Source organism: Tenrec ecaudatus, chromosome 7, assembly GCF_050624435.1.
Source record: "Tenrec ecaudatus isolate mTenEca1 chromosome 7, mTenEca1.hap1, whole genome shotgun sequence".
Classification (NCBI taxonomy): domain Eukaryota; kingdom Metazoa; phylum Chordata; class Mammalia; order Afrosoricida; family Tenrecidae; genus Tenrec; species Tenrec ecaudatus.
Window position 1 is genome coordinate 23,641,305 of NC_134536.1, and position 12,174 is coordinate 23,653,478.

The window sequence follows — 12,174 nt, forward strand, 5'->3', positions numbered from 1 at the left end:
TTGTAAAGCAATTTCCTTCTTACCTCCTCATCAGCAGTATTGGCCCAGTGAGTTTTAAATATTTATTTTCAATAAAGATAGAGTCACAGACTCTTTTGTGGAAAAACAGACTCAGTGGTCTATTCAGACTCAAAACACAAGCTTCTCCTGTGGAAACAGACGCGCTGGCTGTGCCAAGGGCTCTGGGCTGGAAAGCCTGGAAGCCAAAGGCTGCCCCCCTCGCGGTGACTGCGGAGCCCCAGGGAAATGCGGACTGTCCCGCGGCGCCCTTCAAAGAGGACTACCCCTTGCCTTGCCTGTCGTGGATTTTTTTGTTGTTATGAATTTCCTGTAACCTTATTTACAGATAAGATATTCTAGTGAATGCCTTTCCTGTAACGTGAACTGCTCATTCTTGGTTTTGTCATGTGTGTGCTTTTGCTGGCACTGTGGGTTAGGCATTGAGCTGCTAACCGTAATGTTGGTGATTCAAACCCACCGACCAGTCTGAGGGGGAAAGATGAGGCTGTCTGCTCCCCTACAGCACAGATCTACTCCAGGTTCCATAAGGGCACCATGACTTGGAATCAACTTGATGGCACTGTGGTTTTTTTGTTTTGTTTTGTTTCGAATACCTTTCTGGGCTCTGACTTTCCTATTGGGCCAGATAGCTGGATATCTTTATTGTTGCTATTACTCTTTGACCTTCTGTAAAGAACCCAAAACCCACTACTGTCAAATCAATTCTGACCCGTAGAGGCCCTATAAACAGAACGGCCTTATAAGGTTTCTAAGGCTTTCAGTCTTTAAGGAAAGAGAATGCCGCATCTTTCTCCAGCAGAGCAGCTGCAACCACCTCTCATGCGGCCAAGTGCTTAACCACTGCACCACCAGCTGCATCCCCTCCTGCTCTTACTGGAGAGTGAAATTCAACTCCTCTCCTGAGCTAGGTTCACCAATCCTTTAAAGCAGGCGTCCTCAAACTACGGGCCCGCGGGCCACATGCGGCCCGCCGAGGACATTTATCCAGCCCGCCAGGTGTTTTTGCCCCATTTGTTTTTTAACTTCAAAATAAGGTATGTGAAGTGTGCTAAGGAATTTGTTCATAGTTTTTTTAAACTATAGTCCGTTCCTCCAATGGGTCTGAGGGACAGTGAACTTCCCCCCCCCTGATTAAAAAGTTTGAGGAGCCCTGCTTTAAAGGAATAAGCCCCGCTTCTCTCCTTTAGACGATACCACGATGCGCTAAGTATCTGCAGGATATTCAAATGAACTGGCTGTGAGATTGCTATAAAGAAGCGTAACTTCATTAGGTTTTGTTTGTTTGTTTGAATGTTCACCAACTGATGGGCTACGGCAGGCGAGAGAATGAAGTAGCTCTTAGAGGAATCTAGACAAGCCTGAATAAGAGCATTTCAATAATGGGAACTTCCAAGGAGTCTAACGGGCGCTACAGGAGAAGAGGCGCATCTTGAGTTAACCGTACTCATAAGCGGGAGCGAAGACAAAGGATGGAAGGCAAGGAGACAGTCGATAAAAACCTATTCTAGGTAATGCATCCACTATTGAGAAGATGGAGTTTTGGGGGGCTGTGATCTGTACAGCATCACTACACAGGAGCACGGGAAAGGCCCAAGCTAAAGCTGGGTGTGCACGCGTCAGCTTGAACACGCTCCTTGCAACTCTATAAATAATGATCATTCGCACCTCAGATTCAGTGGAAAGTGGAGAGTCATCGAGATGAAAGCCCCATGGGGCCTGGCAACGCGCTCGCGGAGGGCAGCCCACCCACTGACAGACAGGTGAACATGGGAATGGGGAAAGCAACAGCAGGACACTCAGTTCGTTGCCCTATTTCTCCGAACTCCTGCTGAGGCCCCACTGTCGGGATTGTGGTGAAGGCAACTGCCCAATCTATACAAAAGCACCTTTGTGCATTAGAAGGCCACGTTTCCTGACACATGATGGTTAGATTCGGCTATAGAAATTAGCCTATGGAAAAGGCAATGCGAAGGTGTGGGAAAAAACCCCAAAAAAACGAAGCAGCATGGACTCGGTCCTTGGACAGCTCTGAGCTCAGTGGCTGGTACAAAACCCCAAACCGGATGCTGCTGTTGACTAGATTTGACTGGGCGTAGAACTGTCCTGTGGGGCTTCCAGGTGATCCATCGGCATGGCAGGGCCCTCCACATGGTTCTCCCAGGGAGCAGCTGGTGAGCGGCCGATTGGTCAGCAGCTGAGTCCTCGACCACAGCACCACCAGGCCTCCTCCTCCTGGTGCCTTCGCGGTACTCTTCGGTTCGACCCGAACTTAATACCCTCATTCATCTCCTCCATGAAACGCCCCGGAGACTGGTTCTGAGCGAAGAAAATGACTAACTTGTGCAAACACAAACACATGCCCTAAAATTCGTAAAGAATGAGACCTGGCTTTTATAGTAGTGTTTTATTTTCTCTCTGTATTTTGCTGGCAATGGGAACACGTCCTAGTTCCTTACAGCCAGGGTCCAGTGAGCTTTCAACGGACTCCACCGGAGGAAAAAAAAAGAACTAGATCCACTTTAGAAAGTCTGCGGCAGAGGCAACAAATTAAATGCCAAGATAAGAATTTCAATGAAAGACATTAAAAGAGAGGGAGCTATAGTTAAGACCTACATTTGATCATTTTATAGGAACACGTGAGTCACGGGATCCTAAACTATACTTCAAAAATATTAATACAGATTTACCTAGCGCCTCAGAAATCCTACACTGGGGAGCCGTGAAAGTTTTAGCTAAACTACACATTTAAAATGTGGAATAAAATAATTTGTCCATTCCATTCTCCTTTCAAGTTTCATGCTATGTCATTACCGTACAATGAAACTTCATATCTGAATGTTGAAACATCTCATATTTCTACCTAAGAGTTATATTCTTGTTGGCCTAACTAATATATTTTATAATACCCCAGGAAACTCCAGTTGCCTGACAATCATGCTAAATTTATTTGTGCAGCAAAGCACAGGGAGACATATACTAAAAAAATTTATATATTCACCATTAACTGGCTTTATCATTTGACAATTACATTTTGTTTTTATAACACATTTTCAGCTGGAAATACTCACTTCTAACACCCTACCTCCAGAGCGTGTTATTCTCTTTATGGGAGTTAAAGCATTAAGTGACACAACAAAGCATGCAGCGAAAAAAATCTGAATGAACAAGTTTCTGAGAATTCATTGTAGATGGACATGCAAATTCCTAACCATTTGACAGTATGTATACATATACAGATATCTATTTATTTAGGACAAAGCCTATCTATATTTAGGAAACTTCCAACTTTCACTACAGAAATGGAAGATAGTGTAGGCTGCTAGTCCTAGAGGTCTTCGTTAAGAATTTGGCCACCACTGTATTATACATATACAAGGATCTTGCCAAACTCGAAATCAAACTCACTGTCCATCCCGATGCACAGAGACCCCACAGGGCAGAGTAGAAGTGTCTCTTGTGAGTTTCTGAGACTGTAACTCTTTACGGGAGTAGAAAGCCCTGTCATTCTCCTGAGGAGCGGCTGGCGGTTTCAAACTGTGAACCTTGTAGACCGCAGTCCTACGTGTAACCACGGCACCACCATGGTATATTGCTGCAATCAAATTCCAGATAAAATAGCTTTCACTCTACCCATCTGTACTGCAAATATACATATGCTGAGCAAAGATGAATCCTATCCGACTCTTCCCTAACCAAACCCAAACTAATTCATTGCAAGTTGATTCTGACCCCAAATGACACGAATGGTCAGCATGGAAAGACGGTGTAAGTCTCCAAGGTTGTCCATCTCCGCAGAAGCACCAGACTCATCTTTTTCCCGGGGAGCGGTTAGTGGGTTGAAGTACCTAGTTTGCATTTGGTAGCCCAATGCTTAACCCACTGTGCTCATAAGAGCTTCCCTATATTATACTTCATAATTAGTTAACATTTCAGGTAGCTTAAGAAATGCCTAACCCTAACAAAACAACTCCGACTTGGAAATGCAGCCATTCAGAATGCTCCGTAGAAGCGAGGATGGCGAGACTGCGTCTCACAGACTGTGGACACGTTGTCAGGAGAGACCAGTCCCTGGAGAAGGACATCACGTGTGATAAAGTGGAGGGGCAGCATAAAGGAGGAAGGCCTTCCACAAGATGGACTGGCGTAGTGGCTGAAACAATGGGCTCAAACAGAACAATTGTGAGGGTAACGTGGGTCCAGGCAGTGTCTCGCTTTGTTGTACAACAGGTCTCTAAGAGCTGGACCCAACTCAAGGCCAGCGAACAATGACAATGGCGACCCTAACATACAAAAATCCCTTTTAATAGTAAGGCTAAAAATTAAAGCTGGATTTAAACACCCAAATCAAGGGTATGGATGTATAGCCACTGCGTAGCCATAATCAAGCAATGGAGTTTAATGCATTATTAACTTAATTGCTTTTAAATCTGCCTTACAGATGCAGTTAAAAGTCTGTATTTAGAAAAAAAATCACACCGGGCTTCAGGTCAAGTCAGTATATTAAAATAAATTTTTATAGAGTTTTAAAACACAGCACATATATTAGTTTTCAATTAGCATTATGACAAACTACTGCAAATGTGGTGCCTTAAAGCACCACGCAATTTTTTTCTCAGAGATCTTAAGGTTAATAATACTCTTGGGCTACAGTGAAGGTGGTGGTGAAGCCATGTTCCAGTCTGGAGGCTACAAGAAAGAATTCATTCTCTTTCCCTTTCTAGCTTCTGCAGCTCTCTGCACACCTACCCTCATGGGCATCCTGTTCCTCTTCAAAAGCCAGTAGGAAGCATCTTCCAATCGCTTTCTGACTCTGACTCTCATTCACCTTCTCTCCACCACTTTTGAAGACCCTGGACAATGCATTCAGCCCATCTGGACCATCTAAAATAATCTCTCTAGTTTGAGGTCGGATGATTAGCAAACCTCACTCCATCTGCAGCCCCAGTCCCCTCTTGCCAGGTAACATAACAAAGGTACAGGTATGGGGATTAGGATGTGGATATTTCTGGTACATCAGTCTTCTACCTATCATAGTAGATGAGAGCTGCATCCCTACATCTATAATACTCAACTCAAATCAATATCCAACCACCCCCCAAATTAAAGCTAATTAATGTTGTTGCTGTTGTATCTCCCTGAGTCAATTCAGACTCATAGGGACCCTATGTGATAGGCTGTAATCTTTATGGAAGCAGGACGCTAGGCCTTTTCTCCTGTGGAGCGACTGGTGCATTAAAACTGCCAAGCAAGCTTGCAGTTGGCAGAAAAGCACTTAACCTTGCGGGTCCAGGGCTCCTTCAACTATTAGTATTATTATATGTGGACTGGAAACATTTAAAATGGTAAAATGCTGTATATTTGGATCACAGTCACATCTTGGTTTAATAAAGGCATGCCAATTTTCCCTGGTCTCAACTCCTTTCCAGTCTGGCTCTTAGCTGCTTTACGGCTTTGTCCTTCAGCTTAGCGGAATACCCAGATTCTACTAGGGAATTCTGTAATGTTCATACTTCTGTCAATGAACGATCAACTGCGTATCGAGTTATGCTAAACTTAAGGGCAAAGCAGCAATGCAGTTGAAGGTTAACCTATCTTGCTTATATTTGTTAAATGTTATGGTAAAATATTTCTTTTTTTATTTTTACCCTGAAGGTTCTTCTCATAATATAATTTTTAAAAACTGGTTAAGAAAATACTGTTCTACACATATAAATTTCACAAAGGCATTTTTAGGAAGAGTAAGAGCAGACGAGGAGATTCTTAGTATCGACATCAATTCTAGAAAGTTGGCCCGACTCGTGGTGAGACTGCCCAACAGAATGAAACACTTTCCACTGCTGTAGTAACTCAGAATTGATGACGGGTCAGATCACTGAGATTCATCATTTGCATCGACTGACTTTGGGAAGGATGTAGTGAGACCGTTTTCACAGGCAGTCTTATTCTGGAAGCCTTGCTGAAATCTGCTCGGCTTTATAGAACATGGTCGTTTTCAGGGACACAGAGATGAGGGCTGCCCACGAGGTGCCTTCACCGGGACACGAAGCTGGGTCCTTCCCCATAGAAGGTGAGAAGCCTACCAGTGAGCCACTGATCACCGAGTTTAGAAAGGCCACAAAGGAAACTCAGACAGAGACTTCACCTGGCCTGCTGAGGCCACACAGCTAAGCCATACAGCGCTACTGTCTCCTGAGAATAAGTGACGTGTCTTCTGAAAATTGTAACAATGCTCACCTCACACCCCAAACAGTCAACAGTGGCTCTCATCATTGCAACACTTTGCAATCAGTAGTCTAATTTATCTGCACTAGGTGTGCAAACTGCATTCGATCATCCCGTCCTATGACAATGCACTAAGCCCATTTTAAATTTTACAAAACTTAAAAAAATGTCAAATAATAAAGCAGCTGTGTTATACACGGAATGATAGTCTAAAATGGACAGCAGAAATGGGGCAGGACGAGTCTACACTAATGCTATTGGTAATTGTGAAAAATCAGAGAAAAACCTGAAGATAGTTTAGCTTTTATATGATGGAAATGTTTACTAAATCCAGAGTTTACTCTTGGTGGTTTAAAGTAAGAGGAATGTAAGCAATTTTTACATGAATTTTCCTGGAGACACGAGTTACAAATGTTCTTAGAACTGGTATAATTTGAGCAACATCAGGAGTACTTAGAAATTATGTCATTTTCCACAGACTCCTCATCTCCAACAAACCAGCTGAACATACACTTCTAACAAAATACATTACAAATATCACACTGATTCTTAAACTAATTTCTTCCAAAGTTTAAACACACATTTCCTTTAGATAATATGACTGAATTCTCTTTTTTAAAATTATTTAACCAAGCTATGGAGGGGGACCTTTTAAAGTTATCACTACAACTTTATTTTTGTGGTATTATAAAGGAGAATTAAAATCAACTTACTTGATGTAATAGGGAACTTTATTATGTGAAATGGATCTTTGCCACGGCAGCTGCACTGAGGCTGAGGAAACAAAGGATGGTTATTGGAAACACTGTGCACCAAAAAGCTTTCCACCTTAACGCGAACCAACTGGACACGTTTTACAGCAAATTCAATAAGAACAGTTCTGGGTTTCGAGCCGCATTCCTTTAATTAAGAAATCAGCGAGGCCAAACAAAGACTGGCTGTAAAGATTCATGTGAAGCAAGGAATGAAACAAAATAGCCAGTTCCAAATGTCTTGATCACTAATATTTAAAAATACCTTCAGAAAATTAAGTTGTTCTTTTTAAAACATCATGACTTAAAACTTAAAACCAATCCCATCTGGAAACCGAACCTGTGCTTATTTTTGGGCATGCCCAAGACCACAGTGAATTTTGGCCTGGTCGATCCACATTAACATCTAGATTTCTAAAGATTTCAGTTTCCAGATCACTAATAGGTATTCCTAATTTTGCAACATATTCACGTGAGTAGCTGTTCAGTAGAGAGGGTCATCTATTACATGCATTCAAATACATGAAATAAGAAAGGCTAATGAAAAGCGACTACACATTGTAAAGAACGGAGGCAATTATTTAGCCTCAGTTCTCAGACTGATTTGGCTTACCACCCCTTTTCAGGAAAAAAAAAATACTCAGCTCACCCACGGCAATTAAAAATGTTTGTACTACACCCATATGCTCGGAAAAAGCATAGGTTATCTGTTATTGCAGCCCTATTGGGTCATTTCAGTGCCCCCCAGAGAGGCAGTGTCACCTCGTTGAGAAGCATTCATCTAGAGAGAAGCATCCTAGATGCATGTATTTTTACCAGAAATATACAGAAAGCAGAGTTTTCCTAATTTTATACTACATTATTACCATGATTCAGTGCTTACTGAGGTACTCAAAATTTTTAACTTCAGTTATTCATTATTTATCATATATATATATATATAATTCTCACATGAAACCAATGTTTCCCAGTATCATATATGAAATCTAGAGCACCAAACATTTTTTCTAAATAAAGTAATACACAACTAAATTCAACTGAGGCTGAGCAAGTTCTTTACATCTCAAATTCCCAACTAGCCAATAAATGTCATGCCATCATATTCATCTCATATAAAAATACAGCACTCTAAGCTACGCAAAACATTTTCGAATAGATCTTTAGAGAAGGAAACAACACATTCCGGTTGCACTGGAGAGACAGAGAACTCAATGCCTGCAGGTGAACGGGCTTGCCCAAGCACTGGCAGCCAAATAAGACTTGAGCTGTGCTGAGTGTCGTCTCAGGATTTCTGAGCACCAATCTACTCAACAGAAAGGGAAGCACTCCTTTCTCCAACGGGGTCCACATCGAGGATAAAAGGGGGACGGACTGGAGGAACCAGCTATGTCATATTTCTGATTAGAGCTAACCTCATTTCATTCTTGGCACCCGGCTGGTCGGTCAGTGTTATTTTGTGCCTAACTAAACGGGCTCCTTTTATAAACATGGCTGAAGTCCAAGCAATAGCACACTCAAGATTCCCAGCACAAAAGGATGATAATTGTTAAATCTATTCATGGGGATTTTGTTTCACTTTTCCATTCATGTCAATAATGGCTTTGATTTGAATAACCTCACCTCCTTGGACTGTCAGTGCCAGACAATGGGAGGCACAAAGTGCGCGTGACTCTGGCAATATTGCACTTCATAAAGAATTATTTTGCTTCCCACTAGGAGAGAAAATGTAGTGTTTTCTCCATACTAATACATGATGAGCTCCTAGTACAGTTAATAGAATCTCATTGATGTTTTACAAAATTTCTCCTTAGTTTGATTTTAGTAGATAGCTTTATATTTGATAACATTTAGCTTAAGAAACCCGGAGTAACTACTCATAGCGAATGAGTATACCAAAAACTGATAGAGTCCAGTTTTGAAATGTATGTCATCACCTAGGTTGATGGTATATTCCAGGAAAGACGAGAGGAGGAAGGAGGAGAGGGAAGGCGGAGGTAGAGGAGAAGGAGGAAGAAGAAGAGAAGCAGACTAGAGATGGGTGAGTGTGGGACATAAAAGAGAAAGTCGAGGGAGAAATGACTAATTTGTATACATGGAATTGTGAAAGGAAGAAAATCCTGAACTTTAATGGAGGTAAAGTCCAATGTCAACAGTGAGGAAAAGGTTCAGAGAAAATACAAATGTAAGGATTTTAACGGAAGGACAATATGTGACTTCAGTTTTCTCTAGGTGAAATTCAAGAGGACCTCAAATGACTTACTCAAGAGCTCCTCGACAGTCCATAGATGAAAAAAATCCAGATGGAGAATATTCTATAAAAATCTACTATGTGCTTTGGCTAAGTCTGCATTACGTGACGAGAAGAAAAACGACATATGATTGCCATAAACATAGTGAACCCAAATCTCCTCCTATTAAGATTTTTGGGGAATGACTAATTTTTGACTCTTAACCCTTCAGGTACATTTAAAATGCAGGTGCATTTTTAAAAGGGAAACGTGGGTATTAACATTTTAAATAGTACCCTCTTTTTTTTTTTTTGCTGTTTAGAAACTTGTAATCTTTCTCCTATGTTAAAGCAATGATACAAAGGGTTCGATGGAAAACCACAACTGAAGCTACATTTCATTTCTGGCCCCACCGAAGATTCTGGCCACATGAGAAAGAATGGCAACAAGGGTGCCACTGTCTTACACATGTTCGTTCAGGTAAGTGATGACAATGAGGAGGAATAAGGTGGCCTCGGAACGAAAATGAAAGAAGCTGCTAATTTGTTCAGTTAACTGATGGGCTCAAAGAAGCATCTTAGCACTTACTGGAAAGGAAATGCTGAGAGGAAGGTCCAAAATCTCGATGGGCTTCCTGAAGCTGTTTAAGGCGATCATCCACAGACACCTGGAGACACACACACAGAGAGACACACGGAGTCATTTACTTTCAAAACCATGAAGGAAGTAAACATCATATAGAGAGATATACGTACAAATATATAGTAATACAACAAGGAAGCAGATGGCCTTGGGGCCTCTACTTAAATCTTACCTTAGTATAAGAATGGCTTGCTCTAGTATTGTGGCATTGGGTGATACTCATCTTCCTGACACAATCACCAAAGAAAAGGAAAAAACAGGTGCATAAACCAATGGGGTGAAGAAAGGTGGTGGTGCCCGGCTATTAAAAGATGCCGTGTTTGGGGTCTTAAAGGCTTGAAGTTAAACAAGTGGCCATCTAGCAGGGAAGCAACAAAGCCTACATGGAAGCAGCACACCAACCTGTGTGATCATGAGGTGCTGATGGGAATAGGTATCAGAGGTTCATAAACAAGTAATCAAATTGACATGAAGGAACACAGACAAAGCGAAGAACCAAATCCCACCTGCGAGATAATTGGACAGTCCCTCACGGAAGGGCCGCATGGAAGGTATCCAGGGGGCAGAATAAGACTGATGAAACACATAACTATCCTCTAGTCTTTACTACGTCCTCCCCTCACTATTATGACCTTAGTTTTACCTCACTAATCTCGTTAGACCTGCGTAGGTTCATGCATGCATGAAATCCAAGCAAGAGAAACCCCTCAGTGACCGTTTGTAGGAGCAATAATTCCCTACGGGGATGGGAAGAAGGGAGGGTGAAGGAGGAAGGGGAAACTGATAACACCGATGACCACATAACCCCACTCAAAAGGAACGAATAACTGAATGGAGGTGAACAGATAGATACACTGGATGGTGTAAGATACAGCAAAAATAATGATGATGAAGATAACAATATATTAAGAGCTCATGGGATGTTAGGGTGGGGGAGGGAGGAAATAAAGGGGAGCTGATATCAAAGAGCTGAAGAAGAAAGAAAATGTTTTGAAAATGATGGTGGCAGCAATTGTACAACTATGCTTGATCTAACTGAATGGTGGATTGTTATATCTGTAAGAGCTCCTAATAAAATGATAAAAAATAAAAAGAATTGGGGGGAAAAACATTACTTCACTACTAAGGAGAGAAGCTATTGCTCAGGATAAGGCTGCTGTGGCAGACTCTTTCCCTATGTCTGATATCAGAGTATAGACATCTCTCCTCGTCCAAGGTCCACTTTCCACCACGTCGCTTCTATATTAGGACCTCTTTTTGCTCACAGAAAAAAAATATGAAGAGGATTTTCACCCGTATGAAAAAGGCAAAAAAGCAAAACTAGTGTTTGCGGCTTACTCTGTTGGGAGCTGTTAAGACGGGGCTTGTACTGCCAGGCTCCTTCCCCAGGAGCACCCTGGACCTCTCAACCTCCAGCCCCCACCGGCTTGAGCTGTGTCTGTGAGCACGGTTTGCTACGGCTATTTTCCATTTTAGGCATTATTAGGTGTGACGTTTGGTGAGTTATTTTGGGGGGTTGGGATTGCTCCAAACACTTTCTCAAGGGTCGCTTCTTTGCCATTTCAGCCGACGAAACATTTCATAAGCCCGTGTGCTACGTTGGCAAACAGGGAAAACCTGCAATCCGATGAGACTGGGCTGCTTCTGGCATCAAAAAATACCAAGGACTCTTCTAAGCCACTTATTGAATGAACTCTTTTAACTGGTACAGCAACCCTCTCAGGCAAGTAGCATGAATCCCTACCACGGCTTTACAGAGGACGAAAGGAAGACATAAAGATGTAGCAAAGGCCAGGAGGACAAGGACTAGAGGAGCTAGTATTTGAACCCAGGTCATGTGTGCCTGGTCTGCTACTCTGCCTGGCCTCTCCCACACCCAATGCTGAGGGATGGCCAGGAGATCGGTCACTATTCGGCTTTTACGGAAGGGGGTCAAAAATGAAACAGGGACGGGAAAAACGTCTAAATTCTCCAAGGAAAAAACTTAGATGATATACATAGATAGATTATATAGACTATAAGTAGGTAGATAGATTGATAAATGATACACAGCTAAGTAGATGAAAGGGTGGAGGGACCAAGGGATGGATGATAGGTAGAGAGAAAGGTAGACAGGCAGGCTGGCAGACAGGCAGATACATTTTCCAATTTCTGTGAATTCCAGATTGAAAAAGCCACGCAAAGAAATCGTAATTGCACACAATTTACTAACACCTCTCCGTCTTGGTCCATGCAGTGTTAGTCAGCTGTTCCATTTAGATTGTCCTGGTTCCTTTCCACTGACTTAAAGACGTCCCTAGCTCAGCGGA

At 42.2% G+C, this 12,174-nt stretch overlaps 1 protein-coding gene across 5 annotated transcripts in view; it reads right to left on the reverse strand.

Annotated features, from left to right (window-relative positions):
* UTRN (utrophin) overlaps positions 1-12,174 on the reverse strand; it is a 593,146-nt gene that overhangs the window by 106,114 nt on the left and 474,858 nt on the right. For all 5 annotated transcript variants that reach the window (XM_075554433.1, XM_075554432.1, XM_075554428.1 and 2 more), the window contains exons 57-58: positions 9,812-9,890; positions 6,957-7,017 (exon numbers count right to left, since the gene is read on the reverse strand). In XM_075554433.1, the coding sequence (XP_075410548.1) occupies positions 6,957-7,017; positions 9,812-9,890 (140 nt within the window). The remainder of the gene's footprint in view (positions 1-6,956; positions 7,018-9,811; positions 9,891-12,174) is intronic.